Source organism: Eumetopias jubatus, unplaced genomic scaffold, assembly GCF_037043125.1.
Source record: "Eumetopias jubatus isolate StellerSeaLion01/CBP00866 unplaced genomic scaffold, mEumJub1_p1.0 scaffold_14, whole genome shotgun sequence".
Lineage (NCBI taxonomy): Eukaryota > Metazoa > Chordata > Mammalia > Carnivora > Otariidae > Eumetopias > Eumetopias jubatus.
This window is the reverse complement of record NW_028274820.1, coordinates 29,722,485-29,747,033: the sequence shown is the minus strand read 5'-3', so window position 1 is coordinate 29,747,033 and position 24,549 is coordinate 29,722,485. Positions and strand designations below refer to the sequence as shown.

The 24,549-nt window shown below is 33.6% G+C and overlaps 1 protein-coding gene across 1 annotated transcript in view; it reads left to right on the top strand.

Moving 5' to 3' along the window:
* SEMA3A (semaphorin 3A) overlaps nt 1–14,551 on the top strand; it is a 205,294-nt gene extending 190,743 nt beyond the window's left edge. The window contains exons 15-17 of the mRNA XM_028119393.2: nt 240–307; nt 12,650–12,792; nt 14,096–14,551. Of these exons, the coding sequence (XP_027975194.1) occupies nt 240–307; nt 12,650–12,792; nt 14,096–14,551 (667 nt within the window). The remainder of the gene's footprint in view (nt 1–239; nt 308–12,649; nt 12,793–14,095) is intronic.
* Nucleotides 14,552–24,549: the final 9,998 nt, after the last annotated feature.

Sequence of the window (24,549 nt, the reverse complement as noted above, 5' to 3'; positions counted from 1 at the left end):
ACTTTGAAAGACTTTTCTGCATTATTAGTACATTTGTATACTGTTTCCCATTTTGATCGCCTGGAGACTGCTCCTACAGGTGTAATGAGCTGCTTTAAAAAATTTCTTTAGTCAGATATAGATGCATCTCTTCCTGTAAGCTCCTGGTGTCTTTGGTTTTTGATTCTTCTTAATTCTTGTGACAAATTCCCAAGATGGAATAAGGATGCAATAATACCTTTTAAATGTAATTGTTTTAGACGCACAAGACGACAAGACATAAGAAATGGAGACCCGCTGACTCACTGTTCAGACTTACAACACCATGGTAAGTTACAACACTTTCAACCTGCTTTACCAGGGTAAATCATAAGCAGTAGTGTGTACCCACACATGTACATGCAGGGCACTCAGCAGTGCCGGAATACTTGAGGAGATGCACTGAAGATAAAGGAAATCTAGAAGAAAGAAGATTCTAAAGAATACTGAGCGATGAATTTTATTTTATTATTGCAGTTATCATAAATTCAAGTTTTAGATTGTTACAAGGCTTAAATTTCAATTTTCTCATATTACCAAAAAGAAACCAGGTTTAAGTACATGCTTTCGTATATAGTAGCAACTTGAGAGCAATAGGTAACAGAAATATTCATTTAAATATATTAAAGAAGAAAATGTAGCCTTAAAATAGGCCATACAAATTATTATGCTGATGATGCAGACCTATTGTATTGTTATTTGGTATCCTAGTCAAATAGAAGATAATTCCAGTATCTTCACATTGATTTACTAGTAGGATATTCCCTTGAACTGGGGATTTGGATTGTTTCATTTTATGCTTCCTAAAAGTTGTCAAGTCCTAATTAATGTCCAGCATTTAATGCTGGAATATCAACCAAACTTCCTTTAAAATGTGGTAAAATTGTAGTATATCTCACTGCCCCCCCCATTTCAATCCTTTATAAAAACAATAATGAGGCTGTGCTTCCCTCTGCTGGGAAAACTTATCAATGACATCACTGTTAACGAACAATTCATAGTTAAAAATAGCTGAAATATAAAATGTAAATATTTTACATGTAATTGAACATAATTACCCTATTAACTTTTTTAGTGTCTTTTACGTTGATCTTAAAGGTAGGTCTGATAGTTTTATCAGTGAACTTGGATTTGATTCACTACTTCTGTGTATATAATATTCACATTTCATGAATGTTAAGAAAGGAAACACACAGCATAAATAACACCGCAACATGCATTCCAAAACCTAGCTACCTTCTGAAGGTTGGATCCCCCTCTTGTGTATCCTATACGTGCTGGTATCTGATTCCTGAATACTCACAGGGTTGTCTGGGTGGTGCCAATACCAGGAGATAGGTATCCACAAATTGAGCCTATATTTGGGGTCCATTTTGCTTGCACAATTTCTTGCCAAGGACTTTACTGTCTGTTACTGTTCTCATTATAAAGAAAAAGTATACCACTAAACTGGAGCAAATGTTGTGATTTTTTTGTTCTTGTACAGATAGGGTACATTATTGACATATTCTTAAATTTTTCAAATGGTGTATTTCAGTTGGACAACAGAACATTAACTAGTCTTGCATTAAATCTATGTCATGTAAAAATATTGAATTATGATCAGCACCCTTTAAGCAATGCAGTATTATGAAATTTAATTTGTCATATTAAAGAATCTTTTGCTTAGATATGGAGAAGCTAATGATAATAACTGCAAGTAAAAGAAACAGCAATGTAACTGAGCTCATTTCTGATCAGACTTCAATCTCCATATCAACATAGACTTTATTTTGCTCACTCTTATATTTCTAGTGTTACAACAGATGCAATATCTTGAATATTATAGATACTTAATAAACTTTTATTGAATAAATAATCTAAATATTTGAAGTTATAGCACAGCTCCTTACCTTATTGTTTTTGGTTTTCAGTAGAGATTTGCTTCTTATTTATTGTTAAAATGACTTAAGTCATACACTGCTATTAATACCACCATATTTAAAAATAAATCTTTCTTAAGAAACATCATTATTGACCAATCAATTAACTAATAAAAAATGATTATACACTACTACACGTAGGATACTCTGCTATGTTTTAAAGATTGCTGGAGAATTACTGATAGATACATCCATTTGTTGAATAATCCAGTTCCTTCATGGACCCCATTTGGTATTTTTTCACAATGATACATATGCTGGAATATATTATTCATACATATACATATATTCATACATATAATTCAAAGCAAAACTGACCAAAGGCATATTTTTTTTAAAGTGAGACTGTGTATAAATAAATGTTGACTGTTGGATGAATGGCCTTTGGAAAGTGCTTCAGATTTTAAAGTTCTATTTTGATGAAGTTAGAGTGATGAAAGCTTCTAAAAATTGAGAATATAGAATTGCTTAGCTATAGAAAATAAAGTGAACATGAATCATTTTTTCTCTTGATACTTCAGTCAAAATACTATAGGAAAGAAAGGCAATTGCTGTGGTTCAGTGTTACTGGATGTGTGTGTGTGTGTGTGTGTGTGTGTGTGTGTGTAAACAATGCTACCTAGATGCATGTGATATATGGGAGGAAATGGTAAAATAGTCCAAGAAGTTCAGCAGAAATAAAACATTCCCTTTTTGAAGGCCTCTTTATTCCTTGTCTGCTTGTATTACTAATTAACCAAACATAAAAACCGTATACCATAGATTAGGGTAAATTTCAAATGTTTGGAAACTAAGTCAGGCATTCCCATAGGGCCAAGCTGAGTCTTACCATTAGGAACCAGTGAATTATCTTAGAATAGGTGATGTCTATTTTTGAAAGCAAAATGGGCAAAAACCCAGAGCCACGCCCTGTTAAATCATGTATGTTGTCTTGCTAGTGTCACATCTCACACTGAATAAAATATATGTGCTCATGTGGAAACATACAAAGATATGAGATGTTTTCCCAGAAAGCTGCTAAGCAACTTGAAGCCAAATTATACACTTCAGAACAATCAGTTCCAGCTGTAATGGTAAACATATTCTGTAACACTCTATATTTTACATATCCTGAGGTTTTAATAGAGAGACTATATAAAATAACTCGGCATTAAGGTGGAAGAAATTTCACTCTCGATGAAACCTTTAACACTCACTCAGCTCTTTGCTCCCTCTTGTGTAGAGGCAGCACTAATGGTGAGCGGGCCTAGCTGTCACATCGAAAACTCCAGCTCCCCTTAATCTGGCACACTCTCTTCCATCATTGGTGGCTAGCTATTCACCTAGGGAAATTTTAGTATAACACCCTAAATGTGTATGTGCTGGCAGATCTTCTTGCCTTCTCGCTCACACCTCATACAGAATGCTAAAGAGAAACTTCAGGTTGTTTCCATTATTTTCCCTTCCCTAAAATACCTTACGCACAAAATTGGAGCTTGTCTGACTTTGCCTCCAAGAGCATGAGTGGCTGAGTCAACTTACCATCCCCCCTTCTTTACTAAACAAAATAAGTTGTATTATGATCTCCGTGCCCAGAAAGGAACAAACCATAAATAACAACATTTAAAAAGATTAACATCATCTTAGAGTTTTGAATCTTTGAAATATTTTATGTCCTAACTTTAGTTCAGTACCATCATTGAATTTTGCTTCGTGATAGTTCTCTTGGCTCCTCTACATACATGCATTTCTCTTCTAACATCCCACAGTAAAACATCCACAGAATTCAATCTTCTTAATTATCTCTGCAACTGGCTCCTCTCAATTTATGTCTTGGTTGGCATCAGCAATGTTCCAAAATTTCATAAAATATCTTTGGCAGTGTCATCTTTGTGGTCTGCAGAGCTGTAAATTTAGTATTGTGTAGCAATGCTAATCTGGTCGGTGTTTTAGCTTATTTTATACCCATAGAAATTCCAACTGAATCTGAGCATTTAGCCCCAAGAGAAGCCTCAAAGTTTGATAGATGAGCATGATGTCAGCCCTAAAAAAAACCTAACTTTAATAAATTACCAAATTGTATCAAGTCTAAGATATCACTGAATATAAGATGCACCATTTTTTAAGGACTGCTGAGAAAGGAAAAACTGCCCAAGATGAATAATGTACTAGTGATGCCAGCATCAAGCCAGCTTACAGTGTTTCAGTATTAGTGCAAAGAAGAAATAAACTCCCATGAAAAAGACAGCAAGGATATTTGCCTGTTTCACCTGTACTCATGGGTGGTAGAAAAGGGGCGAAACCACTTCTTGAATCACAGGGTGATACAAATATTTACTTTCTGAATTCACACCAACAGTGTGGACCAAATACCTCAGACAAGACTAACTTGAAGAGGTATCAGGTTAGGAGAGTCACATGTGTCTGGCAAAAGTAAAAACAAACTCTTTCCAGAAGAAAGCAACTTGAACTCAGGTCAAGAACAACTGTAAGACATACTCTATTATCAGAGATGTTAAAATATACAAAGTGTACATTCTAGAATGAAATTATTACAGTATTATCCTCTGTAATTAGGCAAATCCAATTATTCATAGTATAGGTGTGTGAGACATGCACACACACACCACCTGAATAAGAAGAGGTTTGAAATATCTTGTACTATCATTGTTCCTTATTCAAGTTTTTAAGTATGTCATAAGAGATCACCCAACTGTTTATACACCCATAATTTAACTGTTGTAAATGTAAAGTTTTTAAAGCATGCTGTATTTTTTAAATTCCAAAAATAAGGGAAACATATTAAAATACAAGATGGTATTTTCATTATTGTTTATGGAAGGTTTCTGCTTCAGTAAATGGGTGTTTTCCATCATCTATCATATCTCTTGGGAAGAAGTAAATTAAACTCCATGTTTCCTGATGTTTAAATGTAAAAGTTCCTATGGTAATTTTACTCTGCCATATAGAGTATATGTGCTTTCTTGGTAAAACATGTGCTATAAAATCATGAAAATAAAACATATGAGATATTCAATATAGAATAAATAAATAAGGTAGTAGGTATCTTCATATTGGTTATGCTTTTTACATAATTGAATTTTAGTCTGCCTTTTACTATGAAGCACTGCAGCCTCCCACACACAAAGGTATCAAGCATAAAAGTAAATGCAATTATTCAAGCGGCTTTATTGTTAACTTCATAACATATCAATTTCATTTCCATATTTTAAATTAATAAATTTCTAAAAATTAAGATACTAGTGACCACCTCTAATACAATAATTACCGATGAATAGTAAAATTAAAATACCCAGGTCATATCGATCTGCTTGTTTATCCATCTATCTATCTATATGCCAACAAGAACATTTTAAACTAACATCCGTAGGCATCTGTGTATTCAAGAAAGATAGGAAACTACTTGAATTGTAAAATTTTAAGTGCTATATTCTGTTTGGTAATTATTTCCCAGCACCAGAGACAGTCTTAATTTGGGAAATAAAATGAAGTAGTTTAAAATCTGATATTTTAGCAAGTTGATAAATCATAAGTTTAAATTTTCTCTAAGGTTTCATAATTGAGTCTTTTTTTGTACTTGACAGATGCATTAAGCACATGGACTTTAATACATACATATGCATGCATGCAAACTCACATTCAGCTAGTTAGTAAACTAGTTGGCACAAGCATCATACAAAACACTGGAGAAATATTGTACTAAGCATTATATCGATAAACAAACAGGACCCCTGTTATATAGCTTAGTATATACTGTAGAATTTGTTTTCAATGTATTCTAATATATGAGATTATTACATCAATTGTTAGCCATCTTAATAATCTGGTCCAAAAATATACAAGAACGTTAGGAATGAATGAAATTTTATGTCTTTAGTTTTATTTATTTTTAGGTATTTTATATCTTCCCAAGACTTATTGATTCATTCATAAAATGCCTTTTTAGCTACTGCTACTTAAAGGGGGATTATTCCTTCATTTGAAGCCAAATTAGATTCTTTTCTATTGATAAATTACCATTTATATTTCTAGAGAAAAACATCTAGAATCTGGTAAGGAAAATCTAATGATGTTTATACTTAAGAAATGCATTTTTGCAGGCTTCTATGTCACCGAGAGCTTGTGGGCAACATTTCCTTTTTTCCTTAGTTTGATCTTTAAGTTATTGAGAAAAAAATTTACAATGTAAAATATTAAAATTACAATTCTAAAATTACAATTACAATTACAAATAAAGTTATAAAATGTGATGAAAACAACTGGAATTAGATTTCTCTTTATGTAGTTCAACAACTAACACTATTTGTTAAATATTTAAAATAATTCGCAACCATTTTCCCCTACCCTAAATTAACTTTTACTATTATATTCATTATTTATGAAGTTCAACTTTAAAATAACTTTCAGGGGGAGAACATCAAAAATGATAACAGAAATTAAATAGTTGAATAAAAACGTGGTTTACTACCCCACCCAACTCTGAATAAATAGCGTGGTTTACTACCCCACCCATCTCTATCTTTTCTCCATGATATCACATTCTTACATTATTAACATTTCAATCCTGGGAGACATTTATGGGGTTAAAATGGAGAGTGAAATAAATGGAAAGCTGAAATGTGATACCTTCTGTTTCTGCTGTATTGGAAGAGAATCAAATACTAAATAAGGCCTTTAGCAACATGATATTCCTGGCCAAATGATGGATATCATGACTTTTTGTTGTTGCAAAAGGAAGCAATTTATTTAACTTCTTTCTTTCCTCCCATTCTTTCTGGTTTATTAGCCTCATTTCATTTCCATAAATTATCCCACTAAAGGAGGAAATGATTAATTGAAGATTGCTTCCTTAAAAACATTATTTCTTGTCATTAACAACTGCGACATACTGTAACATTGTGTTATGCAAACACACTGTGGTACTTTTAAAATAATTTTAATGTTTGTTGCTCTCAATTATTTTGCTCTAACTATTCAGTTCAACTCATGAGAATTCATTATGCCAATTTAACAACTAACTCTACCCTTCTTGTCTACTGGTAATTTTCATGACAAAAGTCTATATTCAAAACAGTTGCTTTCTAAGTGCGAAATGTATTTTAAAATAGATTAAAATGAGATTGCTTTCTTTCTGGAAATCTACAGAATTACTCATTGGCGTGGACATCCTTTAGACTTATAGGTGTCCCTGGAGATGGGAGAATGTATTCATATGATTTCTGTAATCTTTTTCTCTTCTTATTATCCCATATTTGGATATTTTGATTTTGGAGTATACTTGATTAGTTAATCTTCTCCCACCATATCTCAAATCAACTCTTGTAACAATATAAAACAACAAATTTAGAAGATTTGAAATGTTTACATTTGCCAGTGTGGTTTAATAGCATATTCTGTCATAATCAAGGCTATAAACCCTAAGCCCTTTTTAACTGATTAAACATTTAACCATTCCTTTTATGTAATTAGGATAACTCTGTATCTGAGGATATCAAAGTTACATGAGATTTCAGCTTTTAAATGCAGAGTAAATAGTTACCTGGACTTTCCATTCAGCAAACATCAGCCAAGGGTTTATGACTGCCTAGTGCCAGGATTATAAAAGGGAGGAAGACAACCAGTTTAATAAATAATCATAACAAATAAGACTACATGTGTTCTAAAACTATATGTGAAAAGATTTTTAGGAAGCATAGAAGAGGAAATAGTTTATTTGATGGTGGTCAGGGAGTAGGATTGATGTTAGGAAGCAGTTCATAATTTGTCTTACTGTGGATTCTCAGTAAAGGATTTTAAGTTTTGAATTAACAGTTGAAGCTATCACCAAAATGGCAGTAACAATAATAGCATCTCACATATTTATCACTGTTTCTGTATTCAGGCATCATACTATTATTTTTATGTAGGTATATTTTAACAAGAAAAAAGATACTAAAAAGGGTTATAAAAATTCTATGTTGCCCAAAATTGCTAGATGACCAGTAATATATTTCAGATGATGTGTAATTGTTTGACTAAAAAAAAAAGGATAAGATAAAGATAGCAATTATGTCACACGGACAAAGCAGGTATACTGACAGAACAAAACCAGGCACACAGGAAGAACATAGTTACCATGAAGTTCTAAGGATAGAACGTAAATTTGGCTAGTGAGTTTTTTTGGCCAGTGGTGAGGGGAAAAAAAACTGATCAACAGATGAACCACAAAGTTAATTCTTAAAAAAAATAAATCAGTTATTCAGGGCACATGGCCGGCTCAGTCAGTAGAGCATGTGACTCTTGATCTCAGGGTTGTGAGTTCAAGCCTCATGTTGGGTGTGGAGCCTACTTAAAAAAACAAAACAAAACAAAAATTTTTTTTCAAGAGAATCTCAATAATTCCTAAAACTAACACCAGAAAAAAAAAAAAATCTCCCAAGGTGAACATCAAGAAAATACTGCAAGGCAGTAGACACCATACTGGACAACATTGTGACATAAACACAGTGAGCATATCCATAGAGTATTCCTTCTGGACTTCTTCAACATAGATCAGAAGGACCCCACCCAGCACAATTCACAAAAATAAGTTCTATTATGAGAATAAGCCAATGTGTTCCATGTAAACTGCTCTAGATCAATTAGTTTAATCCAGAGGGAGATTCTAGATTATACTTACCCTGAATATGCAAGATTTCCTATCCCTCAGGAAATCTGTAATCCACGATGTTTTCTCAGTTGAGGTTTTGATTTATATTGGATAATTGTAAGTTCACTCTGAAAAATACTTAGAATATAGCTCTACAATGCTACCATTTCAATGCAGAGCTGTTTGCTTTAATAAAGTCAAAATGATTGTTTGACATCCTAAGAAAAAAAATTGAAAATCTAGTAAGACGAGAATCAAAATATTGTTCCTGTTTATGTTTTTTTTTTTTTTTAAAGATAGAAACAGAGACAAAGTTTAGGGGGTGGAGGAAATGAAGGCAGGAGAAAGAGAACCACATTATTACCGGAATTCTAATGTTTCCTGTGTTGTACATTTACTCCAGCAGTTGAGGTAGAAGGATCAGGAAAGGGAATGGATATTATTGAGTGCCTTCTAATCATTCTAAAAATATTTATTGGGTATCTGTTTATAAGGTTTCAAGTATAGGGAAATCAACTTAGGCTTATAGGTTGTTGTATCTGAGCACCCAAATATATGAATGCTTACCTGAGGCCAATTTAAATGGAAAGTCTGGCCCTAGGTTAAAAATTGCTGATGATAGAAACATTCTACTGCAGAAGAATTAATAGCAACTACTGTATTCAGTGGAAATTTAGTTTTTGCAATTATTACTGATGGCAGCAAAACCTAACAAAACATAAAATAAGAGAATTTCAAACCAAAGAAGGACAGTAGTACCTATGCATACTGACTATGATTGATAGTTAATATGGCAGAACTTGTAACTTCATTGCTTCCTAACTAGAATACTTTGTTTTGCTTTTTTATTTGGACAAAAGAGAGAAAGAAAGGCCAACTTAAAGGGGGAATGAGTACTTAACGGTGTTGGTGAGAGTAGTTATCAAGGCAAAGTAAAGACACCTGGACAATGAACTAAATTCTCCAGTTGTAGTTCTTATTCAGGTGAAAAAGTACCTGAATGTCATGTTTCTTGAAGAACTCCATGAACTATTGCTATATTAAACTAAAAACAACCTGGTATAAATTCTTGATTAAATCAAATACCATCCTATATTAGATTGTACTATAAGTAGCAGATGAAGTGGTTTCTTAAATATAAGAAAATATTTACTATTAAGAGAACTTTTGGATGCCTGGGTGGCTCAGTCAGTTAAGCGTCTGACTCCTGATTTTGTTCAGGTCATGATCTCAGGGTCTGAGCTTTGAGCCTGGTGCATCGGGCGTCAGGCTGTGCCCTGGGCATGGAGCCTGCTTAAGATTCTCTCTCTCTCTCTTCCCCTTTTCCCCCACTCGCTCTCTCTCAAAAAAAAAAAAAAAATGAGAGAACTTTTTTTATTTTACTTTTTATACACTGGGAAACAGTTCCTGTCACCACAGGAGACCTTGAGAAACTAAAAACTGAGCAGGTTTCCCAGGATTAGAAGAGAGGTTAACAGAAAACTCTCTATAGAACAGATAGAATGATTAAATTAATTCGGAAGAAGACGACTTTGTGAATTTTTGAAAATGCACCTAATTGATTTTACATTTATATTAAACTATATTAAGCTTTCTTACTATACAAGGTACATTGCTCTTCCTTACTATGTGTCAACTAATGAACCAAAGGATTTAAACAGAGCTCTGTGTTTGCAAGGAAGAACTTACGTCTTAAGATTTTTACAGATATCTATGGTAACTTAGATTAGGTGAGAGACCAGTCAGTTATTATCATAAAGTCCTATAAGAAAAGTAGTCCTGGATAAGCCAGAAGATACTGGTGGCTCATCATGTTGTTTGCTTCTAAATCCAATGGATTTTTTACTGTTATCATGCTGTCATGTCTTATGATTCATTAATACGTAGAGATTGCATGAAAAGTCTCTGCCTAAAAGTTAAAGGATTTTTTTAATTAAAACTTTTTTTAAACTTTATTTTATTGGAGTAAGAACACTTAATATGAGATGCACCCTCTTAAGTTTTTAAGTGCACAATACGCTATTGTACACTATAGCACACCATTGTACAGCAGATCTCAAGATCTTACGCATCTTGCATAACTGAAACGTCACACCCATTGACTGGCACCTACCCATTTCCCTTTCCCCCCGGTTCCTGGCAACCACCATTCTAACATCAGAGTTTGACTGTTTTAGATATTTTATATAAGTGAGATCATCATACAGACTTGTTCTGTAACTGGCCTATTTCACTTAGTTTTCCCTAAGGTTCGTCTGTGTTGCTACCTATTGCAGACTTCCTTCTCCTTCTTTGTTTTTTTTTTTTTTTTAAATGCTGAATAATATTCCAAGTAGAAGTATTTCTAAATCAAAGTTCAGGCTGCATAGCAAAGAGGGAAAAAAATATATCCACTGACCTCTGTGACAAGGTATTCTAAATATGGTACCACAGGAGATTTTCCAGCGCCCATTAGGCAGAGAGATTCAATCCACCTCTATCCAGGGAAGCAGATATCTTGCAAACTAGCATGGCAACATGTGTCAGATCTATTCATTCAATGATACACTAATAATTTCAGAGGGAACATAAAAACACTATCATATTCAATGTAGATATTGACATACAAAGATTTATCTCCAATATAAAAAAAATGTGACTTGGAATCAGTTAAATGTTGTTCCTTTACATTTCAGTCGTTTCCTTTTTCCAGGGTATTGACTTGTTAAATAAGAAGGGACAGATACTTCCCAACCTTAGAAGAGTTTCATTTCACAGTTTAGGGTGATAGAAATAAAAGCACTGAGATTGACCTCCCTGGAGATAGCAAATGGCGGCAGAATGTCGACCTTGCAGGGTGAGAATAAGAGATGGTGGACATAAACTGTATACAGGGATTAGGTAGAAGCAGGGTTTTGGAAAGCTTTAAACCTAGTGAGAGCAAATAATATTGTCTGTGACAGACAAAAGTCCTCAGTCGATTAGAATGAGAGTAAAATTGTCAAAGTGATGCCAAAATAGGCAGAGGGGGACATTTTTTCTTTTTAATTAAAAATCTAGCTGAGTTTGAAGTAGAGAGCAAAAATTTTTCATCTGTCTATACTGTCAGCCCTCCATGCATGTGAAAATATATTTATTATTTTCTAAATTAAGTTAATGAGTTCCAGATTGTACAGGATGTCATAATGGAAACAGGATTATACAAGATAATAAGGAGGTTTTTTTTTTTCTCTCTAAATGAGTTTTACCTAGACTCCCTGTGTCCTACTTTTGATCTTAACTGTGTTTCATTTACCACATTTAAGGAGGTTACATAAAGGGTAAAATAATAGAAACTTAATCAGGAAACAGGTTTTCTTATTGCTACATTTTATTATATACTCTTGCCATATTCTTTAACCTCATTCTTGAAAATAATAAAAGATGTATCACTTTAAAATAAGGACAATTGAAACCACATTGCTTTATAGTTGTGCATCTTTCTTCTGAGCCATCTCAAACATTTCACACCAATTGATCTTCAGAACAACCTTGTAGATTATTTAAGGGTTATTGGTGGGGAATATAAACTTCCTGAATTCTACCTTCTGTAAAATACTAGACAAATATTAATGGCTGGTGAATTTAATTTTACAGATGAAAAATAAACATTAAGAGGCAAAATAATTTCTCAGAAACAGATTCTTGTTTCCAAAAGTTCAAATAACTTTTCTGCTAGAGAATAGTACAATATGAACTGGCCCCATTAGTCAGAGCATAGAGTTTTACAGTTAAAAATAATTTCTTGGAAAGTATTATCCTGGCATATAAAGATGTATAGTTAAAATGCACACATGACTGGTTCTGTTAATGTAATGCTATTTTCTGGTAGACAAATCTCTGCATATGCTTTATATAACTTATACCAAAATAATTAGTCTATTTAGGCAGGCACTTGAGTTCTGAAACCTTACGTCCATGACATTTCTGCCATCCTAAATCAATTTGGAAAAGACTCCCAACTTGGCAACAGATTTATCTTCTGAATTTCCAAATAAATACTTTGGAAAGTTGAGTTTACTTCTCTAACGTTTCCTCATTTCATTTCCTCATCACCGGCCAGATAATCACCATAGCCACAGCCTTGAAGAAAGAATCATCTATGGAGTAGAAAATAGTAGCACGTTCCTGGAATGCAGTCCAAAATCACAGCGAGCTCTAGTCTATTGGCAATTCCAGAGGCGAAATGAAGAGCGAAAAGAAGAGGTATAGGAATGAAATTGACTGGATTATTTCTGTCTAACATATAATGTTAAGTGACCCCAGCATGGTTGACTTGAGGGTGAAAAAATATAGAATCTTCATCTTTTTCTTAACCCATCAATAGTCCACTCATTAAACAAGCATTCACCGAAGGCTGATCATAAGACAGGCTTTGCATTAGGAGCTGGAGAAACAAAAGTGAACTGATAAGAATTTTGTCCCAGAAGCCATTTGGGGATCTATTTGAGAATCTTCTTTTTCCCTGTAGTTACCTACAAAGCAATTTGTTATCTATATTTGTGTACCAAAGAAAAAAATCAGATCCTCTACTAATTTTAACTTTTGTTCAATTAATTCTGCTATCCAAACATGTTTTCTTTTCTCTATTAACTTCCTCCTCAAATGGGGAGGAAAGGTTTAGGGACGGGAGTAGGAGATTTAGGACAGAGGGTCTGGGGTCCATCCCAGTGTGAACTCTGATATGAACTATGCATGTAGCATCAGAGACAGATCTTCCTCCTCCATGTATTCATTTATTCCTGAGTAAAATTAGAGAAATGTACACAGAAAATCTCAATACTCTGAGCCTTTAATGCTTTTTAAAAGTATTAAATAAGGGTAACTAACCAGATTGTGGAGGTGATTTGTAAATGAATTCTGTGCAGATAATTTTCCAAACATAATCTGAATATAAAGTTTAAGATCCTCCATTATCTTTTTTGACATTTGAAGTGTCTTTAGATATGTAATCACATCATACAAATGTCAGAGTTGATTTAGACAGTTTTATACCCTCTCAGCTTAGGCTTTCATAGTTGTCTGCTGTAAACTGTATTCAAATAAAAGTGAGATTAGATATATTCAAGAGCTTATCTTCATATTTATGTCACATCTAAGACTTGGAAAGTGAATAAATAATTATTAAGCATGTAATTATGCTGTTTTCTGATAATCATGGTTCTGTAGTTCCAAGATTTACTGTTAACTTTCTCCCATATTTATATACCTTCTTTCAAGTTTATAAAATAAAGTATATCTTTGTCCTTTCATTATCTTGAATATTTTAAATTATTATAATGAAAAATTCTATTAAGACAGTAGACAACCAGTATGCATTTGCAATCCATCTTTAAAGTGATTTACAGAAATTTCTCTTTTTTTCTGATGGAGAACTGCTATGCTAGACATTTTATTAACTGGTTTAAAGTGTACCTCAACACATAATCTAAATTTTTACTGAGACAGAGTCCCAGAACTTCTATTTCTTTAAATATGTATATTTTTGCTACCATTTCTCTTCTGCTAGATCAGAGTGGATGATCATATCATCAGGACAGAACAAGGCCTTCTACTGCGTAGCCTACAACGGAAGGATTCAGGCAATTACCTCTGCCATGCCGTGGAACATGGATTCATGCAGACTCTTCTTAAAGTGACCCTGGAAGTCATTGACACGGAGCATTTGGAAGAACTTCTTCACAAAGATGATGATGGAGATGGTTCTAAGACCAAAGAAATATCCAACAGCATGACACCTAGCCAGAAAGTCTGGTACAGAGACTTCATGCAGCTCATCAACCACCCCAACCTGAACACAATGGATGAGTTCTGTGAACAAGTGTGGAAAAGGGACAGAAAACAGCGTCGGCAAAGGCCAGGACATACCCAAGGGAACAGTAACAAATGGAAGCACTTACAGGAAAATAAGAAAGGTAGAAACAGGCGGACCCACGAATTTGAGAGGGCACCCAGGAGTGTCTGAGCTGCATTACCTCTAGAAACCTCAAACGTGTAGAACCTTGCCTAGACAATAACTGGAAAAAATGCAATATACATGAACTCTTTTCATGGCATTATGTGGATGTTTACAATGGTGGAAAATGCAACTGAGTTCCTCCAATTATAAATTAAGTCCATGAGTAACTTTGCTAACAGACTTTCCTCCTAATACCGACACCTAATAGAGGTCACGTGAACGCAGATGTTCACTTTAGCAGACTTAAGTGTTTCCTATGAGATTTCATTGTACAGGTTTCACTTTCTTCTTTGCCTGAGAAATAAAAATGTCATTTGCCATATTGCCATCTACAGAAGAAAAACTGCATCAGCAAAGCCATTTTATTGAACTGCAAGTTTAAAACAAACTGCATGGATTTATGAAGCTGATGAATATTCCAAAATATAGTTGGATTCAAGGATATTTTTTGTCTACCAGCACTCATGTTTATATGTACTGGAGGAGTAAAATGATACTGAATAAATGGTCTGTGGAAATATAAAAAACATAAACCATCCATCATCCAGAAGAAAAATGGAATACACTGATCTACTACTGATGTCTTCTTTCAGCTTTGATCTAAAGATGTATTTTATTAAAACTATAATTTAAATGTACCATGACAAATATACAGTAAAAATTAGCTCTTTTCTAAGCTAGAGTAGGTTTTTGTCTTCGAGTTATTGTGCTATATAGTTTTTGTTTTAAAAACTCCAGTCGCGTGCTGCTTTTCTCCGACATTGTGTTTTTAGTTCTGTAAGAGGGATAGCCGATAGTGTTCAAGAAACACATAAACATCATTTACTGTTGATTCCTAAAGCCTGCATATAAACTATGCTTTATTTCTCTGAGGAATTCAAACATATAATACCTCCCCCTTCTTTAAGTATTATCAAAAAATAATTTTAACTTGCATAATGTTCCTAGAAAAAACAGAGCTTTTAACCAGCAAAATCAGAAGCAGCAAATTGACTTGTTAAATGCCTTGTGTTGTACCTAATGGATCAATAAGGAGAAAAGGAACTGCATATTTCACAAAAATAATAAGCATTGTTTAAATATAACAGTAACAGAAAATCTCTTAATTCTGTGCTTGAAAACTTGCATGATATTTGAGACATAAACTCTCATGATTCCTTTAGGAATTACGTCTGTGTCACTTAATTTTTTTTGAAAAAAGATCAGTAATAGAACAATTTCTTAAAAGCAAATTTCCCAGCTCTGTTTACATCTGTATCAGCTGTCTTTTATCTCATCTTGTTTAAAATAATTATCTGTCTAAGGAACACATGATTCGTTTCATGTTGATGGGAGCAACTTTTATACAAACTGTTTTCCAGGACACAGCTCACACTTAAAACATGTCAAGCTTTTTGTTTCCTGCAATAACTTATAAAATAAGGTAAAAGATGATCAATAAAGGACTTGCCTTTTTCCTTGTCCTGACATGATTCCTTGAGAATCATTGACTTCAAGGTGGATAAGACCTTCAGCATTATGATAGTTTTCTCTTGCACTGCACTCACCTTTCCAGGAATCCCTCCCTAGATCCTTCATCATGCACAAAAATGCAAAGGAAGCATCTTCTTGCTAATTAATGAAAGCAGCATTGAAATTCTAACTCTAGCTGTCTTGGGATTCTAATTAACTCAGCATTAATTTCCCACCTCAGACTACAATGAATTTTTTTTTAAATTCTCAGCTGAAATATTTCACAGATGGAAGCTGATGTTTCAATTTTAGTGATTTGAATAAACAATTTGTTAATGCCTATTTCAAATGAAAACCTAAAAATATTCTACATTCAATTTTAGGCTCCATTGATGAATACAGTGTTACTTTTAGAAATACATCCTTAAATGGTATTTGAATTTTAAATTATTTGAAGGACATATTTCTGTAGAGAAAACAAATGTTTGAAATACTAATCAAAGAACAAAGAGTACTCCAAAAATAGGTAATTGTTTTATTTTCATCGAGTATCTTAACTGTGCTGAAATTTGGTGTTTCATTTCCTTCGAAGTTTGCAGCTGAAACATTTATTTGCAGTAACAGAAATATCTTAATTCTTATTAGTCCTCAAAACTAATAGATTTGAAGGGATAGATTATATGATAACTTTAGGGATGCCTTCCAATATCTGAATGCATTTTGTTTAGCATTATGAGGAACCCAGAGAAAGGAAGTCTAGACTTCAATTAAAAGAAACAAAACAAGCGAATCTACTGGCATGTCTTTATAAACCATCAGGTCTAAGTTTTCAAAGAAAATTATAGATATAACTTGCAGGTAGATAACGCTTATTACAGTCATAGTCTGCCAATGTGTATTGAGGGGGACAGTTGCACGAAAAATAATTAACGTCCCATTTAATTTAGTTTTAATAGACTTTGGCATATGCATGTATCATCAGGGTTGAACATTTATTAAGAGGCTCATGTGACCAGAAGCAAGTTCTGACAGCAATCTTAAGATTGGAAAAAGCTACATTGCAGCAGAGAAATTCTGGCCCAGTTGAAATCCAATGTAAAATGTAAATGCATGTAAAGGCACACTCAATGCTACTTTTATGTATGATTTAGTGATTTTCAGTGGTATGTGTTTAATATTTTTGCTACCTTCACATTAGGCAAAAGAGATGTAAATAATTTTGAAAAGATGAGGAAGGACAGTAAACTGCAACTTTATGTAGGTACTCCATTTCAGTGTGTTCAACATCATCCTAAAATGCGAGATTTCCCCATACAGGTGACAAGGGGGTTTATGTGCTATTTAAGGGCAGAGGCTGTGTGCCCATTCAATAAGCATGTTTTTTGCCAGGTAGTAAATATGTTCCATATCTGTATTTATCACTGCATTTCAGATGGGAACTAGAAAACTGGAGAGACAAATGTAATGAAACTGCTGCTGTAAATTATTCCTGTTAGCATGTACTCAGTTGCTAAATACACATTTCTTCAAAATATTTGAATTCAGATGTCTTTACTGTTCCCTGTAGCATATGGTGTCAAGGAACATAAGCTTAGAAAATGCTGAGAACCAGAGTCAGGTTGCTACATAACAGGTTTCTTCATTCTAGTCATCTGTAAACTGAATTCTGTATTTATGGGGATGATGTGCATTTTGATGCCCTTTAAGTTAAATGTTATTTTTGTCATGCCTAAAAAAGGAAATGTAGGGATGAAATTCTATAAAGTGTTATTATCATGATCAGTTTGGTTTCCTTCAGAGTCTGCAAAGATGCCAACAATTACTCAAATGGCCTATCCTTAAAGTTATAAGGAAGCATTTTATTAATATGAAGTGATGAGTATAAGATTTTGAAATCTTTATTTTATGAATTCACTTTTAAAACACAGCTTGCATTCAAACTTTAATGGAAATCATCCAATTTGATGGCCTCAAAGACAAACTTAACAAACAGGATTCAACATCATCTTACCGTGTTACAATGTGTTAGATATAAACTGCCCTAATGCCAAAGGCATCCAGGCTTTTTATTTTAACTTTGTAATAATTATTCAAAGTCATTGTTAATGTTTGCAAAATATGTTTCCATAAAAAAGAAAACATTATTTTTCCCAAAGTTTGCAGAAGCCTGTTAGTTTATCTGATTTCTAACAATCTTTTATACTAGTTAACTAAAGAAACACAGTTTTTTAAAGTTCGTATACTACGAGAACTATAAATGAAGAGAGAATGAAGCCACAGAAATGGTATGGCCATTTTCACAGTCAACCTGACCAAAGAAAACAGCTTGGTTTTTACTTTAACCATGCAAACACACACAGGCAAAGGTAGAGGTACCAAATCGAACCCAGTGAAACAAAAAGGTGATTTGGAATATAAAGAAATTGGGCTTCTAGACACTTGGAACTTTAGAACAAGACTCCTACCTGTTCAATTAAATTATATTGATAGATCTTGTCTATCTCTTATATGCCAGGCACTGGTAAGTGATGAGGATAGTAAAACAACTTACCATGATCTTATTTGGCAAATCTTTCCTGTTTCTTCCATCTCTAGATGAAACTAACCACCTTCTCTGCACTAAATCTGTGCCTTGTATATACTTTTTTATTGCCACACTTATCACAAAGGTATAATTTCTTTGTTTACACCCCCATCCCTTTCTAGACTGTAAGCTCCTTGAGAGCAGGGTTTGTATCTAATTTATCTGAACCTCCCCACCACCAACCCCCCCCGCCCCGTACCTAGCATGGTGGCTGGTGCAGGAGAAGCTCAATAAATCATTGTTGGAAAGAATTGGGTTATAATGTGATGAATGTCACATGCAAACGCAAGATAAAAGTGCTATGGGATCCAAGAGGAAGGAATAAATTTAAAGAGATCATGGAAAGCTTCAGAGCATAAGTGACATGCAATCTAGGAATTGCAATATAAGATAAATTTGCCCAGATGAAGTAAAAAGGGCAATCTGGGCAGAAAAAAAAATTAGGTGAATGGAGGAAAGGTGTGAAAAAATGTTTTTATTGTGAGAACAGGTATTCCAAATAGAGTATGGGGTTCATAAAGAAAAGTAAACTGTCCCACTACTATGAGTCAAAATGGTGTAGTTGTTTGATTTTTCCTGGACTTTGGCTTATTGCCCTCTATTTGTACCCAACATTCTCATCCCTGGCAATTAGTATCATTCATTCTGCGGCTTTCTACCCCCTACCCCTTTTTGCTCTCCCTCCCTAACTTCCCTCTTAAATGTTGACCTCTTTTATCTTTACTTAGCTGGAGTCATAGCACTTGACATTTTCAAACTAATCTTTATGCCAAAATCTCCTTTCTAGTTCAACCAACCTTGCTTTTGTGCCATTTGGAAGTCAGAGGAACAGCTGGGAGATGATAGCTTTGTCAGGCTGCTCTTACACAGTTAGAAATGAAAGCTGCCCTTATATGTCACCTGCCTTCAGCATTGCCCCCCTTATCTAGTGTTAGACCACTCAGACAGAGGTCCAACATTGCCTAGCTGATTAAGAGGGTGGCCCACAAACAAGATTTCATCAAAGATGGCTTTAAAATATGAAGCCCGAGTTTATTCAATGAATACCCTAGATGGAGTATTTATGGCTAAACAGTGATGCAGGTGAGGTTGGAGTACATAGTTGACAGGCAAAGACTTCTAAGTAAAAAAAGGAAAAGAAAAAAATTAAGAAAATGAGGGGCTTAGCTGCATCTTGAAATTGTTAACCGAACACCACCATTATATTAAACTGTCAAGTTTTTTTTCTCACATAACAAAAAAAATGTATTTTATTTCTCTTAATCTAAACATTATACTTACAGACACATTGTTATATAGTACCTAAACAAAAGTTTTCATAAATGTGTTTAAGTCATCCCAATTTGGGTAATTCTGAAGTCTCAACTTCATCCTTTCTTTGTAAATCTCACTGAAGCATTAGACCTCAAGTAAATACAAAAAAAAAAAAAAAAAAATCCCTGTCATTTGTGTAGCTCAGTTCTTAACGTTTTGATTGTTTTGTTGATGACTAATTCCAGAGAGGCTTAAACTGTTTTAGGCAAAGTTGTATGTCTAAAATCAAACAGCTTTTCCACTTTAGGAATTTTTTTCATTATACCTCAGTTTTTAGGAAGTTTGCATCCTTGACTTTCAATAAAAGAATGACACTTTCAGTAGTCTTCAAATATTTTTGTTTTCTCATTCACTGTTTTAAATTGCCGATAAATGTCAACAAATGAATATATGCCTCTATATACCTTTTGGTAAATTCTACTTGAATTTACATACTGACTAAAAATGGTAAAATATGCTTCAAATTTGCATTTTGGCATTTACTAACTTCAGAAATATTGCTTATTCTCTTCTATGCATTACTTTTGACCCTAACAGTTGTTTGTTGAAATTAGTTATGTTTGATTTGGTTGAGGAAGCAGGTTAAATAATTACTTAGTGAATATTAATACAGAGTCAGAAGTAAAAACTGGCACCCAAAGTGTACTATCAAAGAGTACACTGAATTCTTAAAATTAGGAAATATATTTATTCACAAGAGTTTGAGTAAATATTCGTCTAAGATTATTGTATTTTGACCAAAATAATAGTCTAGTCATTTAGAAACATGCCATTGTTAGGATTTCTCCTTTACCTTATTCTTAATCTCTCTAGAATTTACAAAACAAACAACAAATTCCCTAGGTTACAAAATCTCTAATCATTTAAAAAGTAACATATGCTGTTTCCCCCAGTGGAGACTGGAATATAATTTGTAATTGTTTCCATACTGGTTTCTTCCTAAGCTCCCCTTTGTCATTTTACAATGTTTTATTAAAATTATTCATATCAGGGAGCTACGTATTCATTACTGAGAAGTAACATTCTTGAACTCATTTAAAGGAAATGTTTCTACATTGTTATAATCTTACCCAATTGATATCAGTACATATGAAATCTAAGTACAAACTATAATGTATTTAATTGTATTATAATATTGTAATATTTAATAAAATCAATTAAGCAGAAGTATAGAGCATTAGAAAAGCCTTACTAAAGCTACTGCTTGGTAATAGTAATAATACATTTTTTATATCACTTTATAATGTTCAAAGTATTTTTGTGATCTCATCTGATTCCCCTTATATGACGTAGGGCAATTTTATTATCCCAACTTTGTAGGAAAGAAAAATTAGGAGTGGCTTATTTAGATCTAATACTTGGCCAGTTTTAAACCCCTGATTACAATCTTGTTATTTGATCCAATTGGAACAGAAGATTTTTATCACCACATTGGATTATATAGTGAAAATATTAAACTTTTAATGAATTGCCACGACACTATGCATTATTTTAGTTTAGATCATCTAAAAACAAGGTGCATTCAAGGAAACAATTTATTGACTTGGGCACTTGGTAACATAAGCTATTAAGTACAGAAAATGAATGAACCAATGAAAAATTGGTCAAGTGTTCAGTTATATAACACTGGAATTGATGTCTGTAATTCACTTTCTTTAAAAAAAGACTTCAAAGAAAAAATATGGGTTTCTTCATGCATGCATCTTTCTTAAATATTTGAAACAAAGCAAAAAAGGGAGAATATGCTAATTGATACAAGATGAGCTTCCTTCACATATTTGACTACATATTGACTTCACATATTTGACCAAAATAAAAAAATAGTTTTGGAATCATATATGCATTTATAAAGTCTGATTTTATAAATGAAAAATATTTGTTAGAAAATACCTCAACTTTTGAATAACAGTTTAAAGTAAATACCCTTAACAATAATTTAACATATCAAGGATAATATCCCACAAGCAAACTTTAAAAATTACTGGCATTTTAATAAAAATACATAACTAGATCAACTTTATAAGTACTTTTCATGGACTTGCTAATTCCTGGTATATAACAATTATCAATACCTATGTCAATAAATGCCAGAAGAAATCCTATTTAGATCTCATTTTTCAACAGTAGTTGAAAATATGTATATACGTATTCAACTTAAATATGTACAATCTTTTAAAGAAGTTATGTTTTTACTCGGCTTGTGTATCTAGATGACTTAATTTAAAATTACTGTTACTATTAAATTACTATGACTTTTATTTTTTTTAAAGATTTTATTTATTTATTTGACAGAGAGAGAAGTGAGAGCAGGAACACAAGCAGGGGGCGTGGGAGAGGGAGAAGCAGGCTTCCCGTGGAGCAGGGAGCCCGATGCGGGGGCTCGATCCCAGGACCCTGGGATCATGACCTGAGCCGAAGGCAGACGCTTAACGACTGAGCCACCCAGGTGCCCCAAGTTACTATGACTTTTAAAACACTAATTTCCACAATTCTCTTCCACCTTCGACAGTATCTAGCCCATCTCTCCTTCCAGTTAATGGTTCTTCTTGCAAAATTTAGTGTCCTCTCCAGCGATCCAGCAAACACCTCAATTCCACATTAATTGCCCTATTTCTCCAATTCATATTCAGTCATCAACCAGAGATCAGGAAGGTTTTAACAGCACGTAAAAAATAAAAGTTCAAGGGTAAGTGAGATCAGCTCTCGGCAGATAGAGGAAAATAAAACACAGGTTCAAGGAATAAGGAGAAGTTGTTATTATAAATACAATTTAAGTCTTAGAAGATGAAGGCGCGAATGGGATCTGAGTTGGCTTTGGAAGCAGGGAACACCTCTTTCATTAGGCAAAATAAACAATCAAATGGCCTTAGAGGTGAGCAACCCTGGTTTGGATGCCATTGCTACTCCTTTACTTGGTGGGGTTTTTTTTGTTTTGTTTTTTTGTTTTTCCCCTGAGCTTCAGTCCTCCCATCTGTAAAATAGATACTACCTCAGTCCTTTCATCTGTGTAGGAGAGATGATAGAAAACTCGTTCATAGAGGTGGGGTAATAATTAACATTGATATACAACACTACTGATTGTGATATATATTCACTTTCATCCATTTCTGTCTTGATAATGATGAGAAAAAAAGACGTTCTTTCATGTTAAAAAAATGCTCTTGATTATATCTACTGCCACCCTGCCTAGACCTTTATCCCTCCATTTGTCTTGGTTTCTTATACCTCTGATTCCTCCCTTTTTCCATTCTAAAGTAATCATAGCAATAACAGTAATTTCCCCCACTCCTGTCATTCACTTGAAGGCTTTTCTACTTGACTTTTCCCATAAAAACTCACACAAGAAATGCTGAACGGACTCCCAATGAAAGAACGTAATGTGCTTGAATTTTATCCTCTCATAAAACATCATTAAATTAAGATAACATATTTATCTTAATTTCTAACTATGTCAACTTTTAATTTCTAATTTTTAGAACTACTATCTGCCATCATCACCCCAAAGGATATATCCGAAAGGTGATTAGCCAGTTGTTCTGTACTAAGTAATCACTGGTTTTGTGTGTGTGTGTGTGTGTGTGTGTGTGTGTGTGTGTGTGTGTGTGTGTACGTGTAGAACATACGGTTTCCAAAGTTAGCATTTTCAAGCTTGAAAAGAAGATATTTCTGTATACATTACTTCATAAACAATATTCTGGAAAACAACTCTTTTCATATAGGCTCAAGTAAATAAAGTATATTACATTAAGTGTAGATCTTAATATACAGTGATGTATAATGAAAAGATATATGTGTAACGAAAGATATAATGAAAGATCTGAAGATACAGTCTAAGCAATTGCACGTGCTGATGAAAACCTTTCAAAAATAGGATCAAAGGTAAAAAATAGTATAGAAGAAATTATATTTCTTGCAATAAGACATAATTTAAAGGAAGAAACTGAGAACAGGCATTTATTCATAGTCTCTAAAAAACACATGAAAAAGAGCACTACCATAATTCACACCTAGAAAGATAATAATTTATGCAAAATCACTCCCTTTAAAAAGTAGAGATGAAAAGAGACATGACACCTCAAAACCCTGCCAAGCTAAGGATAAACATAAGAAATAAACCATATGTGTTGTGGGAGGCAAATCCACAAAGAAACTGTTAGGCAAAAATAAGACCAAACTATGACATGATCCAGATGTTCACTAATATGAAGTTCTCAGCAAAATCTGGCGACTTCAAGGTCTGGTAGGAAAGAATAAAAGTTCCGAAAGTGTGAACACTGATTGGCTTCAATTATTTGGTAATTCTTTTTAAATAATTGCCTTTTGTTTGAAGTATTGTCGTCTTTCAGCCTTAACTATCTTGGAAATTGATAAAAAGCAGCATAAAGAGATGAAATAACAATGCAGGCTTTGAAGTAGAATTATTCCATTCATGGGAATTTTAAGAGACCATTTGGGCTAGGTCCCCAGGAAAGGCTACTGTATATATTAGACAAGCTGGAAGGAGGAAAAAAGAATAAGAATTGTCCGAAAGTGTTTTATACTGTTCGTAACTGAAAAGAGCATTGAGGTCAAACTCAATGGGCAGTATATATATTTATGATAGCACTGAAGAGAACTTTCAGAGAACACTGAACTGGGCTTCCTTTTATATGCT